The 15585-nt window shown below is 45.8% G+C and overlaps 1 protein-coding gene across 2 annotated transcripts in view; it reads left to right on the plus strand.

Moving 5' to 3' along the window:
- The window catches only part of LOC135370705 (uncharacterized), a 100789-nt gene that overhangs the window by 41822 nt on the left and 43382 nt on the right, over window positions 1-15585 (plus strand). For both annotated transcript variants that reach the window (XM_064604505.1, XM_064604504.1), the window contains exons 14-32: window positions 24-62; window positions 1187-1314; window positions 1406-1476; window positions 1536-1600; window positions 1728-1875; window positions 1954-2071; window positions 2137-2234; window positions 3156-3227; window positions 3314-3420; window positions 4124-4196; window positions 5199-5300; window positions 7749-7901; window positions 9153-9287; window positions 12918-13008; window positions 13235-13323; window positions 13384-13446; window positions 14998-15090; window positions 15150-15209; window positions 15346-15446. In XM_064604505.1, the coding sequence (XP_064460575.1) occupies window positions 24-62; window positions 1187-1314; window positions 1406-1476; window positions 1536-1600; window positions 1728-1875; window positions 1954-2071; window positions 2137-2234; window positions 3156-3227; window positions 3314-3420; window positions 4124-4196; window positions 5199-5300; window positions 7749-7901; window positions 9153-9287; window positions 12918-13008; window positions 13235-13323; window positions 13384-13446; window positions 14998-15090; window positions 15150-15209; window positions 15346-15446 (1806 nt within the window). The remainder of the gene's footprint in view (window positions 1-23; window positions 63-1186; window positions 1315-1405; window positions 1477-1535; window positions 1601-1727; window positions 1876-1953; window positions 2072-2136; window positions 2235-3155; window positions 3228-3313; window positions 3421-4123; window positions 4197-5198; window positions 5301-7748; window positions 7902-9152; window positions 9288-12917; window positions 13009-13234; window positions 13324-13383; window positions 13447-14997; window positions 15091-15149; window positions 15210-15345; window positions 15447-15585) is intronic.

Raw genomic sequence — 15585 nt, forward strand, 5'->3', positions numbered from 1 at the left:
ATAAGCATTGTCTTCCACTGCAGGGAAAAAACCATTGAAGAAGTGACCCAGGTCTCAGAGAGGTAAGTCTCTCCCGTCGCGGTCAATTGGTCAACCGAATACCATGGTGCCTGCATTCGAACCCAGTTCCACCGAACTGTAGGGTAGGGTGCTTACTGCTGCTATCAGTGTCTTGCATTCTACCTCTATGTGGTTCATGCTGTGACACTCTGTTAGAAGTGTACCCAGGGTACCCGGCGCACCTAGTGTACAGGTTGGGACGAAAGTTTACAGAACACACGAGCCACGTACTTTTTCTTTGGTGCGACACCCTCGCCGCTTGCGGAAGCAGGTGACTTCACTATTTCGGAGGGTGAAAGGGTGCGCTGTTAATGACACAGGGTGGTAGCTTCCACTTCCCAGGCACACCCAAATGACACCAGAGCTACCGCTGTGTGTCGCTAACAATGCACCCTTCTATCCCTCCGAAACAGTGAACTCACCCCCTTCCGGCAGCTGCGAAGGTTTTGCACCGAAGAAAAAGTACGTCGCTCGTGTGTTTCATGAACTCTTGTCCCAACGTAGACCCAATTTATCTCGTGCGCTTTTTGACTTCAAAGCGTTCCAGGCAGCTGTAGTAGAGAAAAAAGAGAAAGAAAAACACTTCTAAAAAGACGAGAGCGACATGTCTTAACGGACGTTGCATAGACAGAATGTTTCTTTCGTTTTGCTTGTTTGCGATTGCATTAATAATGCGTTAGCATTGGTCCTGGCTACGAAAGAATTGCGGCATGGTCTGTCTGTAGCCCCGGCGCAGTGCGTACGTGCAGTGAGCGGGGAGGGCGGGAGGAGAGCATGACACGACATTGGCGAATCGGCAGTGCAGCTGTGGTAGGTGGCGTGCCCAGACATGCCTGCGTGGCCGCGTGCGGCATGGATTATGGAAGCTGTGCGGAGGAGCGGCGTCGAAAGAAGGCTGGGGCTGCGAGACTGCACCGCTAAGCTGAATCGGAGGAAGCCCAAAAGACTCGTTTGGCTATGGATGCTGTCTTGCGTTAGCGTTGTGTAAGGTCGTGTGAAGGGTTGTGTAGCGTTTGTGAAAGGGAGCTCCCTAAGGGTTTTCAAGTTTTAATACTCGCACGCTTCCGTCGGATCCACAAATGGATCGGCCATGCATTTTTTGCTACAAAAGTGTGCTCCTTTCTAGAGCGATGAAAAACATCAGTGACACGGCGCTGCCGAACGAGCTGAAGAAACAAATCAGAGACTCTTTAGTCCTGGCACTTGACGGTGACATTGAGACAAAAAGATTCGCCGTAAGGAGCTCCTGCACAGGTACGTTGGCACGACGTCGCATATATGGGAAGCAAGGTGGCGAATACATCCTAATAAATATTAACACTACATCCCCAATTCGACTGATTAGGAGAAGACACGTCCGAAATGTCTGGAGCAGGCCAGCTAGAAACGTTCCTTGGAATTCGCGGAATGGAAGCTGTAAGTTATTCTATGCTGTGGGACACTTCACTGCCAGTGTTGTCAATTTTGCTGTTCAGGTCTACGAAGCTGTCGTCAAATGCTGGGCGTCACAGTTCAGCCCCGTTGCAATTCAGTACAAGAGGTAAGAGCATGATAGCATTCCATCAAACACATTCATGATGGACGCTAGACATAGTAACAAACATGTTGGCGTCCCGCTGTCACAGAAGTCGCGTATACGTAACGTGATACGATGTCTCGTACCGCAGACGCTATGGCCAGTTGCTGAACTCTCCAATGGCAGTGGTCATCATGGAGATGGTGGCGTCTGACGTCGCAGGAGTGATGTTCACGTGCGATCCCCTCAGTGGCAATCCCGCCGTAACATACATTACCGCAAACTACGGACTCGGAGAAGTATGGCCTTGCTCTGAATTGTAGCTGCTGTTTCTTTCCCGCCATCGTTTTCTGATTGCGTCGTACTCTCGCCGACAGAGCGTAGTATCTGGGCTCGTAGAGTCTGACACAATATCGGTCGACAAAGGGAGCAATGGAAAGATGACATTGGAGAAAGTGACTCCAGGGGCCAAAGGCAGCAAAGTCATCATGGACAGTAAGAATGCCCACTGTGTCTCATATACATATGTTACGCACGCATTTATGTTTCTCTGCCTACAGACTCTGGAGGAACAAGGACGGAGAACTTCGTTGATGAAGAAAATAAGTGCAGTATTTCTGAAGGACAAGCACTGCAACTGGCAAGAATAGGATCAATCGTACGTGCTGTTACGTGACGATCAAAACCAATTTCCATTTTCTTTAATTTTTTTTTCTACTCCTAATGTAGTCTGATCAAAAGCCTAATTATTTCTCGAAACATTATTTGGTATCTTTCCCCGGTATATTCAGTTGGGACCGTTCCGGATATTTATAGGATAGATGACTCGCAATTCCTGTTGACTCTGTTGAACGCTGAGGAAGCTACATCTGGCTTGAGCTGGCGCGTGGCGCAGCGGTAACGCGTGCGCTTGGAGACTGGGAGGTCCGCGGTTCGAATCCGCGGGCCGGCTGTGCCGTCTGGGGTTTTTCCTGGGTTTCCCTCAGATGTGTAATAGGCGTATGCCGGCACAGTTCCCCTGAAGTCGGCCCATGGACGCAGCTATCCTCCCCCCGAGCGGATTCCGCTCGGTCTTCCACTTCACCCTTTCCTCTCCTCCTCTCCACCACCTCTCCCTTCCCGAGAAACATGCCGCCTAATCAGGCAGGCAGACCTCTCGGGTTCCTCCCAACGACACTCCTCCTCCTCTCCTCCTCGGCTTGAGCTGTGAAAGTTGAGGCCCGCGAACACTGTTTTTCATTCACGTGGTACATAAGCTCTGCAACAGTGAATATTTTTTATTGTCGTCGGCAAGGCCCGACCCAGGGCACTGCATTTGTGATGCGACGATAGCGAATCAGTATCAGCAAAGGAGGAACAGCAACCGAGGCAGGTTTCCAGACGTAAAAGCCATGAATTACAAAAGTTACAAAACGCGTGTGATGTCATTGGTATATAGAAAAAGGACAAATTGCAAAGCTGGACCCTCAACCATGGGAAATCAAATGATCTGCGTTTTTTTTTTTTTTTTTTTTGTTGGTTTGCGTGTGTGTTTGAAGGAAATCTTCATTTTTGAAATAACACCCACCTTTTCTTGCAGGTCGACAGGTACTTTGGTGATTCGAGAGACATAGAATGGGCGATTCATGGCGAAAGCATCTATCTGCTTCAGGTGTGTGCCTTAACGTAGAAGGGTGTATGGTTGGACGTGGTTTGCAATATGAAAGTTCGTGTCACCAATAACGTAATATGCTTCAGGCGCGTCCTATCACGTCTTTGTACGAAGACACAGAGTTTGAAAGCATGCATGCCTTGGATTCTGCGCATCAGTCTGAATGGGAATTCTATACGAAAGCAAACATCGGGTAAGGCAACTACACTACATAAACAGGACCGTGAGACGACCCACAACTTTCAATTTGTTCCCCGTAATCCAGCATGGGCAGCTCCATTTAGGATGGTAAAATCAGAGTATAGTCTGCAAAAAGTTTTTAGTCATGAAATTCCCACTTCACCATGTTTGTTTTTGATGCCATTTTAGGTGGCAGTAAGGTGTCCGGTAACCCCCTTGGTAAAAAAAAGCAAACCAGTCTAAGGCCCAGAACTGTGATTAATAGGTTGATCTTTTTGGGACACCTCCCAGTGGCTAGACTTCCTTTCAATATATGCGGCTCTGGCAGATAGGGCACAAATGTGAGACACCACAAGCTACACTGACAAGGTGGCACCAAATGATATGATGCAAGATGGTGTCATCTGCCACCCATTGTTTGCAGACTCGTGGCATACGGGACCAGTGTCTACCTTTCCCAGTGCATGGTCACAAAACACCTCTTAGTCCTGTATATGTATTCTGGTTTGTGTAATGGTACATGTATGTAGTATTGCTTGTGAGATAGCCCAAGCAGCACAACATCGTGGCCCAATATTGGACCAATATCGGCAATACTGCTCCAGTATTGGTCAATCTTGTTGCAATGTTGGGCCGACATTGGCCAATATTAGCTCAAAACGTTGTGTTGCTTGGGTATATTGCAGTCGATTACTTATTGCTGTATTCTGTAACAGTGAAGTGGTCCATCGTGGGATGAGTCCTCTGGGTTCATCAGCTTTTCACAACCTGTTTGTGCCTGAATGGGCGGTAACTATCCTTTTTCCCTTCGTTGGGTACACAGGTGTTCACTGTGCGTGGTGTTAAGATGCGTTAAGGTGACATTAGGGCTCCTGCCTCTGTTTACAGTTTCAGTTTACAGTTTCAGTTTATCTGTAATGGTTTTGGTACCTTAACATTGTCAGAGAGTTGAAAGACCCGAATGCTATAGTTGCACATGCACATTCGGGTTTTGACTTCTGCAGCAAAGATTGCCAATATCGGTATTGTGATTGATTTCGGCTACATCCTTCACTTAACACCAGTGCTTGTAAGTAACAAAATGTTCCAGGAGCTTCATTAGAGGGGCACTAAACAGGTATACAAGGCACACTTTTTGGTAGTGCATTGCGCTACGTTGCTGCGGTGAAGTTTTCCAAAACTTATTGGCACAAAAAAGTAAATAATGGTGCTAAACAACAACCTGCCGAACCTGTTTGCTGTCGCATTGTTGCGGCTCCGTGGCTGCGGAGGGGTTTAACTTCAAAGAATAAGTGCGGCTTATAAAGAAATCTCATTTCTATTACTGAAGGCCGCTGGAGAAGATGCACAAATAATACGCTGTGGAAGCACGTTCCTCGTGAATGTAGTCTAGTGGCTCTGAAAAAAACACTTATTGCAAAATGCAGCAACATAAGTTGTGGGTCGCACGAAACGTCGAAATGACGTCGCTCCTATCGTTGTGAGAACTCGAAGAGCGGAGTAACTTCAAGAAATAGTGCGCAACGCGTTCTGTAATTACCGCGCTACTATATGTCGTTGTCGACCTTCCTAATTTAAGAAAATATGTTTCAGAGGTAAATGGACATATTCCTACTGATACATCATTGCTCTTATAACAGTTTAGTGCCCCTTTAACATGAATTTCTGAAAATTGCACAGAAACTACAATTTCATGTAGTCATCATCATCATCACCACCTCTCTCTCTGCAATGGGGCAGTGCTTTCAGTTCTGATCCTGCCTCATGACATCGTCTTTCTTTTTGCTGTAGTGCCAGATGAAGCGCGCCCAGAAAGGAAGGCTGCTCACGTCACCTTATTTCAACAAGCTATGCCCGGTGTCCCACTACCACAGCGTCCTTGATCTCTGCGAGGTACTGTTCCATCCCAGTAACTTTTAGCTGTCCAAACGAATTATCACACAGGAGCAGAATTGCAGTTTTAGTATACATCTGCTGAACCACTAGAAGGAACCAAGCGTATAGGTCGGCATTTTCTTAAACATTCATTCGACATCCCCTCAGAACCCATCACGTCATGAGCCCTCATTCAACTTCAAAGCCCATCACACTGACTTCAACCTCAGATCCCATCATGTTTGTGAAGCTGAATTCCTGTGATCGGGTCTGAGGTCTGTGATGGATTTTGAAGTTGAATTCTCGCATCGAAGCGAGATTAAATCCGTTGGGAACCGGGAAATGCTGTGCAAAACGACATCGATTTGCTATTGTCTTCGATCGCCGTCGCCGTCGTACTGGTGTATGCACCGTCGCTGTCGTTTTGCACAGCATTTCCCGGCATTCCCTCTCAGGGCGCACGCGCTGCTCCCTGGAACTTTTGAAAACGGCCTATTTGCCGACCTATGTAACCGAGGAATGAACTTGTAGCAGACGACACCAGCTCCCGTGGCTCAGTGGTTAGCGTGCTGGCCATGTCATGTCGAGACTGGGAGGTACCCGGGTTCGAATCCCGGTGCCGGCTGTGCTGTCTGGGGTTTTTCCTGGGTTTTCCTCAGACGCTTTCAGACATATGTCGGCACAGTTCCCTTAGAAGTCGGACCAGGACGCACATTCCCCTAGGGCGTCAGTCGTGACGTTGCCCACATACGTGAGGCCGACAACGGCAAGCCCTATCACCACCACCACCACCGTAGCAGACGACACAGATGGCGTAGCGCCGTGCGCAGGCACTTCGAGTTTTGCACGCCCCTCGTGTTACGCGCCAGCCTTTCACCATTCTACTCGGCCACCCTGATCGAGTTCAGTTGGCACCCAGCCGGCAATAAAGAACCTTCCGTTGCAGTCCTTTCTCTGACTCAACAAACTCTTTAACTTACTTCATCAATGATACACATGGTATGAATGAATCAGTGATATGTATATGCATGTACAGTCGACACTCACTTTATAACCACTATTCTGGGCCACCATGTTTGTGTAAAGGCCTCCCATTATTATGATGACACGATAATTCTACTACGACCAATATTTCGGGGTACAAACTGGGGAGAATGCCTTCATTCCTGCCCCTGTTGTTGTGAGTGTCAACTACAAAGCGAGTCATCCCTATGACCCAAAAGTCCAGTAGTCCAGGGTAAAGTAGTGACTCCAGGGATGACATACGGGTGGTATGTATCTGACAACGTGGCATATATATGCAAGCCAGCTGGTGGATGAACTCCATAATGTGAGTGCATGAGTCTATAGGCACACAAAGGGACTGCACAAACACGCGACTCAAACCACCAAAGTTTACTAAGAACCATGTACATACAGGGTGCATCATTAAAAACTGACCAGAATTTTTATAAAGCTGCGAGAGCAGCATAGATGTTTTTGCAGTTGAGTTCCGCGGCCAGGCGGACATCCTCTGGAAGAGAGTATGTAACTACAAGATAACTAATTTCCTGAAATTCATTAATTAATTTTTAAATTACGGAATTTCGGGCAAAAGCGAGATAGCAGATTGAGAGACTATCTTCGTTGAACACCTTTCCACGTTTAAAAAATCCTGAAACACGCATGTGCGCTAAAATATCCATCCCTGAATTTCGGTATGCGAATGAGCCAAAACCGAAAAACCCACGCCGACGGAGGCTTATCTGAGCCGGAGAGCGGCTTATCTGCCCACCTGAGCGGCGCTCCAAATCACGTGGCCCTGTGACGTGAAATGAGCTAACTTATGCATAACAAATTGCATCGTTAAAATACAATAAATTGAATTGAAATACTGAGCCAACAATATCTGCGTCTTCAATATATAAGACAGAGCCAAACAGACTCCCTTTATGAATTGCACGCATCCCAGTGGCTGAGCTTGGGGTTTAGCATCGTCCCTGGCGATAATGTTCCCCATCCGTCATCTCGAAATAAAGTTGTTGTTGTTGTTTCCTAGGACATCATTCATGTTTCTGTTTTGTTTTGTGCATTTCTTTTTGTTTTTTGCTGCCATTGTCGTGAGGCCACGTGAAAATAGCACCAAGGGAACGTCCAATATCGTCAAAATGACGTCACACTGACGTCTACAGGTTTTTCCCGGCGATTTTAATCCGAGTGCAATTAGTCCATGCCCCATAAAGTTTGCATGGCACGTAGATTAATTTCGATGGCGCTTGGATTAAAATCACCGGGAAAACCCGTAGTATGCGCCACTCATGCGTGAATTTACATATGAAGAGGGTGAAATACAAGCATACTGGTCGGCCACAGCTTCTCTGCATGTGTCATCTCATGTGTCATTTTGTTATCATTGCGAATTATTTCATTTACTTTGTTTCCCTCTTTTTCTGCGTTTTAAATACTTTATTGTTCTCCATTACTCAGTTTTTCCATTATTATGCGCCGGGGGGTGGCGAAGCGGTTGAGCACATCTTGCTCTCTATCTTTGGACGTCGAATCGAAGACAAGGACTTGGAGGAAGCCGTCTCATTAAGGAAATATTCCTGTCTAACAAGAAGAAGGTTCGTCAATTTTAAGGTATGCTTTCGTCATTTCGGTAATCTTCGCTCTCTAAACGGATCCCGGCCTCATAGCACGCTCCTAGCCAACCACCATTGTGAATGGCTTGCTTCTCTGCCCTGATTTGTTGCAAGCTAGGAGTTTTCAACAAATCAGGACAATGCCATTTGGACAATGTGTGTGTGCCATGAAGTTATATTTTAAGAACCCAAACTGGTCGAAATTTTCCGCAGCCCTACCCTGCTGTGCATGCAGCATAATGCCACACAAATACTCACCTTAAAATAGTACAGACGTCATTTTTAACACCCTGTTTTCTTCCTATAAAACTGTTAAGTAGGCCAGTAAGATGCACCATGCGAAGTAATTCACACCACAGAGGCATAATTATCGCAGAAATTGAATTTAAAGTATGCCGCAAAAAGCGACCGTGTGCAACGGCGGTGAAGAGCAGTAGCAGCCTGTGATCTGCCTGGAACCTCGCACTGACGCTATAAGGAGAACGCTCACTGATTGGTCTAGAGAAATGTTGTCTGCTACTCCTCTGTCGTCTGCTACTCGGCTGTTCGGGGTTCTGATAAAGCCTTTCTCCTGGCTCGGTAATGATTCGGCCGCTCCTTCTATCCCCAATTCTTCGGGAGAACTGGCGAAACAGGTTTACAGCGGCAAAGGGACAAGGCGCTGATCCCCACTGACCGGCGAACCAGAACGAGTTCTCCTTATAACGTCATCGGTGACGTGGCATCATACCTGCTCCTCATAATACCCGGAGTGGCGAGTTAAGGGTGAAGGCGCGGACCCACGTTTATGTGAGTTTTTTTTTTCTTTTTTTTCTGGTAAACAAGTCGCACACATCAAAACCTTTAGCGCCATTCGGTAAAATGACCCACACATTTTCATCAGACGTCTTAATCTGAAAATTTTTTGGAAGGCCCTCTGTGTACTCCTTTAAGTATAAACCAACCCCCAATTAAAAGTTCTAAGAGTTCGGGAACACATCTTGATCTGTTTCGGTTGGCCCTGTGGAGCCCAATATTAAGAATTGTAATGATTTTATTATTACTAACTAACTAACACAATAATAATAAGTGTCATAATTTTGTCAGTAAAAAAGTTTGTTTCGCCATGAAACTGCCCCGAATCGTGTCATGCTCTCGGAACTCCCATCTTGTGTAGCAAAAATGCTCTCTGCCTGGACAATGCAGTGCTCCATCTATATTGGTTTTCGTTCATATAAGATCGCCTTGCTTTCTTATTTTATTTTTTTAGACTCGTTACACTTCGGGGCTCAGCCTAAAACTCGCTTGGAAGAAGTATGGTGACTTTAAAATGCCTGTCAACAGCAACATGTCTGCGCGGCAGCTGTACGACTGCATCTGCAGCCACTGTGGTGACACTGCAGGGGTAAGTATTCTTTTATGTTCAAGATCTCCCAAGCAGCACAACATCTTAGACCAACATTGGCAGTACTGCTCCATTTTTGGTCCAATCTTGGTATAATATTGTGCCTACATTGCCAATATTAGACCAATATTGGTAGTACTGGTCCATCATTGGTCCAATCTTAGTATAATATTGGGCCTACATTGCCAATATTGGCAATACTGGTCCATTATTGGGCCAATCTTAGTATAATATTGGGCCTACATTGCCATTATTGGCAATACTGGTCCTTTTTGGTCCAATCTTAGTATAATATTGGGCCTACATTGCCAATATTGGCAATACTGCTCCATTTTTGGTCCAATCTTAGTATAATATTGGGTCTACATTGCCAATATTGGCAATACTGGTCCATTATTGGGCCTACATTGCCAATATTGGCAATACTGGTCCATTATTGGTCCAATCTTGGTGTAATATTGGGCAGGCATTGCCGATATTGGGCCAAGATATTGTGCTGTTAGTGCGTACTCGCACGGTTTTCTGTGTGACCTGAGCAAAAAAATCACTAGTGGCTCTGAGTGGCTATGGATGGTCCCACGGACGAACTTGCTGACTGAATCGCAAGCGGGGCGACTCGTGGAGCAAATATTAGACAAACGCGGTTGACAGTTCAGGAACAGGTGGTATTGGGCGGATCTAGCGTTTTTCTGGGAGAGGGTCCAGCCTTGGCCAGTATGGTATACACAGTCTAGGTCAATTGGGACCATACCTTCCCTCTCCCAATTTCAGGAAACTGTCACTTTTTCTACTCTCACTGTGTGGGTTGGGTTTCCAACCTCCTATCGCCGGACTGACAGCGACTGCGCTCCAAAAGCCCTCGCGCATTATACCCAAGTGCCCCGAGAAGCACGATGTTTGGCTATTTTTCCCGACAAGATAGACCCTGAATATCACTGTCAATTATCATGAATTTGAGTAAATTCGGCACGCTCTTCATGTTGGTGAGGTAAAAAGTGACATTTGCGTGGCAAATTTCTGAGCTCACTTCGCAAAAATTTGCGTAATGAAACTTAGGTTACATGACATGCGCATCAGGAGGTGGCAAAAATCTGGTAAGAACAAGTGTCGTTGACCGCGTGATTCTAGGTGGTGTAGCTTTTTTATTAAAATTCAGTGGCACGTTTTCTGGGACACCCTGTATATGACATCCGGTATCCACTTCCGGTTCAACACTTTCACTTACATAGTCAATTAACCTTTAATTAGCCTCAATTATTTTCAATTAATCATTAATTACCAAAGGTATACTTGTAGGTCTTCTGTTGTAGTTTTGAGGTAACTTGCTTAAATTACTCTCAGTTTCTCTTTAATTATGATTTAATTGCCTTTGATTTAATTGAATCTTTCTCTTAATGACATATATCATGCTTTCATTACCTCTAGACTCAGCTTTCTTGCTTTAATTGCTCTTACCTTTTACTCTTAATTACCTTAACCTGTTTCAGCATCAAATCATTTGCTTTCATTTACATTGACCCTCTTGAAACCCCTTCACGTGTCCACATATTGCTCTGCCTTAGTGAGGCTTCACCGTCTCGTACACACAGAGCCACATACATACCTATGATACAGCTTTCTCCACTTTGAGACTCCTAATGCTGACACATTAAAAGAGACGTCTTGCATCATTGCGGGCCTACCAGCTTAACCACGGGGATGAAGGATGTGCCAAGCATGTTGCTGCACAACAAAAGCAGAGCGCAGCCAGGGATTCCATGTCGTATGTAAGAGCGGATATTCAGTTTCAGCGGTAGTTCGTGAGCGATCCATTTGGAATACTGTGTTCAGTATGTGATGATGTTTGTTTGATATGGGTTATAAGAGAGGTTAGGTAGGGGGCAAGATGGATAGGCATATGGGCTAGCACTAGCCCTGTGGCATAGTGGTGGGATTATCGCTTGCCACACCAAGAGTGGCAGGTAACATGGGTATAGAGCCTGAAGTTTTAGGGTTTTACCCGATTCTTCCCCGAATTTGCACCCCGAATTGAAGGTTGCCTCATTAGGGTGAAACCCGATTTTTGCCTGGCAAATTGCCCTCACTTGGATGTCTGTAGGAATGCACTAACTTACTTGTTTGGCAGAAAAATGCAGTTACATCACCGTTTGTACCAAACCACTACAGTTACCTTGAGTAACTGAGCCCGATTTCCCCCGAATTTAGCCTACTGGAAGTTTTTTCACCGGAATTCGCATGAATTTAGTGCACACGTTTATTTACCCGATTTTTACCCCCGAATTTAGGAATAAAATATTTCCCGAAAACTTCAGGCTCTAAACGTGGGTACGGATCTCTGCACGTGTTGTGCTGTGCTATCTGAGGTTTTCCCTGGATCCTCCAGAAAACTTTTGAGGCGAATGTTGGCACAGTTTCCCCAAAAGGCGGCCCAGGACGCATACTAATCCCCCCCCCCCCCACTCCTTCCTTCCTCCTGTCCTCTCTCCACGTCTGTACGCCGTTTATAGCCGCAATTGCTTCGCGCCGCTAACATGGCAGTTTCAAAAAGATGCGCTCAGTGATGTGTTTCTAGCATTTTAAATTATCCGTGTACAATCTTGCCAGGAGAGCCCACCAGTTTTTCTCTTCCTTTTTTTTTCTTTTTTTTTTGTTAGTGATACGCAGGAGCTGACCTGTCTGAGCGTAAACACTGAAGGAAAAGAATTATTAAGAAGAATTATTAAGATGGATACTTTATGGCGGTAGAATCAGAAAATATGGAAGCACGTTAAATGTAGTTCAAGAGAAACACCAGTCAAGCAAATGTCAAGGTTGCGCCTCCTAGAGTCACTAAATAAGGTGCAGAGTAGCGACACTGAGCCACCCCAGCGAGCGAGCGAGTCGGGGCGCGGGCAAAAGCTCACTGGACAAAAGCTCACTGGACAAAAGCTCACTGGACAAAAGCTCACTGGACAAAAGCTCACTGCGGACAAAAGCTCACTGCGGACATAAGCTCACTGCGGACATAAGCTCACTGCGGACATAAGCTCACTGCGGACATGAGCTCACTGCGGACATGAGCTCACTGCGGACATGAGCTCACTGCGGACATGAGCTCACTGCGGACATGAGCTCACCGCGGACATAAGCTCACCGGACATAAGCTCACCGGGGCGGACAAAAGCTCACCAGAGAGACTGACCAAGGTTAGGTCAGGGGAGCCTTTTACGTATTTCACATTGCTGCGGTGAGCTTTTGTCCGCTCCCGGGTGAGCCCTTGTCCGGTGAGCTTTTGTCCTGGATTCGAGCGGGTCAGCCATCTTGAGTCCGGTACGGCTGCGTGACCTAGCAGAGGGATGCCAATCTCCCCCTTCTCCGCCGGAGAACTGCACGCAGTCGAGCCAGCTCGCAACTGAGGAAACTGGTTGAGGATAGGGGGGACTCAACATGGATGGAAAGTTCTTTTAAGGAGAGACCACATGACACGATTGGTCCAATCACAGACACCGAATGGCGGCTCCGGCGTGGAAAAAGAATGCGGTACTCTCTGTCCCTGTTTGATGACTCTAACACCTCCCAAATGCCCATCTTGTTGGCTCGTCTAAACCTTACGTTATCGCGGTAATTTTTTTCTCGTCGATTCCTTCGCAGGTGGTTTCGTGTCACCTGGTGTCATCGGAAGCGTCTTCCTTGTTCAACCATGATGTAACTTCTGCATTGTGCGAACTTATGAACAAGTCAGGTAAGTTGCCATACAATCAGGAAGAAAAATTTACAAAAAGATGGAAGACGTCATATGAAGAATAGGAATAAATGGTACATTGGCGACGCTAGTAACGACAGGTTCCACACGTTAGGCCATGCTGAAATGTAGCTCTAAAATGTTGTCGTAAAATCCTGTACATATATATTTTCCTCACGTTCCTGTATCGCCGCATACTGGAATTACCAAAACTTCATCCTTGTAGATATGGATGACGATGTTTATGCTGCGTTGGGAGGCCTCATATCATCGTGTCATAACCCCGTCAGTGTGGACGTGCCGCTGGCTCTCGAGGTACCATTGTACCCGTATACTTCGAGCTCACTAAGTGACCACTCCCTTCTAATCTTTCAGTGTCTTGCGGCGGTTGTTTCAAAATTCCTGGACCCGAAGGAGTTTGCAGCAATGACAACAGAGGTAAGGATGAAGTAGTTTGACGACACAGTTGAAACATACAGTATCCTGTACGTACCGGAACGTAAGTCGCTGTTCCTAAAAATCCACCAAAAGGTTGCTTCTCATCTTGCGATTGGATGAAAACCTTCGGGTCTCGCACCATGTGTGGCAGACGACGCATAGTAAACACCAATGTAAGGGAACATTGATGATGATGATTCGAGTTTAATTGGCGCGCATCTACAACAAACAATATTGCCACAACCACGGTGAAATGAAGAAAGTAAAAAAAAATAATGGAAATAAAAAATTGTAGGCTGTCATCCTCGTGCTATGGTGGTGTAGAGTGCGTGAAGTCTATGTTGTGTAAGTCTGTAGTAAGTAGGCAATTTCACGAGTAGGTAAGTGAGTATTGCACCCTCGATATCCAATATTGCGCTTTGTTTCCACGCTCTCGTGTAGTATTTAGAGCATTATAGGGAGTGAAGTCATCAAAATACAAAAATAAAATAAAAGTCAATAATATACCGTTTCCGTTACCAGTACCGTTGCCCTTCCCTGCGCAGCGGACCCAAAATGGCAGGCTCTCTCACTAGCAGGGCTCAGTGTCGCTACTCTGTCCACTATTGAGTGACTCTGGGTGTTACTGGAGCGTATGGGGTGCACTGAAGCTGTGCTCTCCAGGGTGGCGAATATTGTTAGAGCCTGAAGTTTTCGGGAAATATTTTTTCCTATACATTCGGGGGGTAAAAATTGGGTAAATAAAGATGTGCACTAAATTCGTGCAAATTCGGGTGAAAAAAACTTCCAGTACGCTAAATTCGGGGAGAAATCGGGCTCAGTTATTCAAACTAACTGTAGTGGTTTGGTACAAACGGTGATGTAACTGCATTTTTCTGCCAAACAAGTAAGTTAGTGCGTTCCTACAGACATCCCAGTGAAGGCAATTTGCCGGGTAAAAATCGGGTTTCACCCTAAAGAGGCAACCTTCAATTCGGGGTGCAAATTTGGGGAAGAATCGGGTAAAACCCTAAAACTTCAGGCTCTACGAATAGTATGGCTTCTACATAAAACCAGGTTTCTCGCAGGAACGAATACTGCAGGGGAATACGAAGTTAGCTCTCTGAGGCAGAGCAAGAAGTGACCGAACCCGTGTGTCGATCCAAACGTTCCCGATATGGCACTGCTAAGTGGGAGCAGTATATTGCTGGCGTCTTGCCACCCCCCAAGTCGCGCTTCCGCCAGCAGACGCCTCGATCACTGCTGTATACGTTCCAAGTTGACTTTGCATCAATCAATTAATTCATTGTATGCTTTGGGTATCGTACTTCCCCACTAATTGTAACATTCTGCCTGAGCCTGGGGCAAACAGTTAAGAGTTAGCTGTCCATATTTTCTCAATTTGTCTGAGTATGTCTTCAGAAATGACCTTCACTCTGTATGGCCTGCATAAAACAAGATTTGTTCTAGCCAGCAGGGTTAAAAATGTGAGCTTTTCTTTCCTGTAGAAATTTTTTTTAAAAATCGACTAACTTTTTCGTCTCATTGTGCCTCACCTTACCCTACTTTTAGCAAGCAGAGAAGTGGCTCAGACATTCTGGCACGGCGGCTTCAACGGCGTTCGAGTCCTTTTTGGAGACGCATGGTCACAGAGGCTACAACGAGGTACGTTACCTCCAGAATAGGAGCCATACAGAAAGCTAATTATCTCGGTTTCATTTCAGTGTGACATTCATCAACCAACCTGGAGAATGAAACCAACCATTCTGATAAAAAACTTACAGGTGGGGGATAATGATCTTTATTGTGCTACAGAAAATGAACAATATATGCATTCGTACGTACTTGCACGTCAAATTAGCAACTGCTATTCGAAGATTGAATGCTGTCATGGGCTTTCATATTATTATCGTTTTGAAGGTGCTGGTACTCAACATCGGCCACAAGAACCTGATGAAATCCCATGTTCCTCTTTTTGAAGCCATTGATGGCCTCAACCTTCCACTGTCCTTATTTCAAAGGTAGGGTGTCCCATAACGTATCTATCGTAGCTATCGGCCGGTGTTATACTTTGCCTTTACTTACTCATGCTACATTTTATTCCTCTAAACTTGTCTCTGCTGTCACTAACTCAGTAATAGCAGTACACTCTAAAAGAAA

Source organism: Ornithodoros turicata, chromosome 10, assembly GCF_037126465.1.
Source record: "Ornithodoros turicata isolate Travis chromosome 10, ASM3712646v1, whole genome shotgun sequence".
Classification (NCBI taxonomy): domain Eukaryota; kingdom Metazoa; phylum Arthropoda; class Arachnida; order Ixodida; family Argasidae; genus Ornithodoros; species Ornithodoros turicata.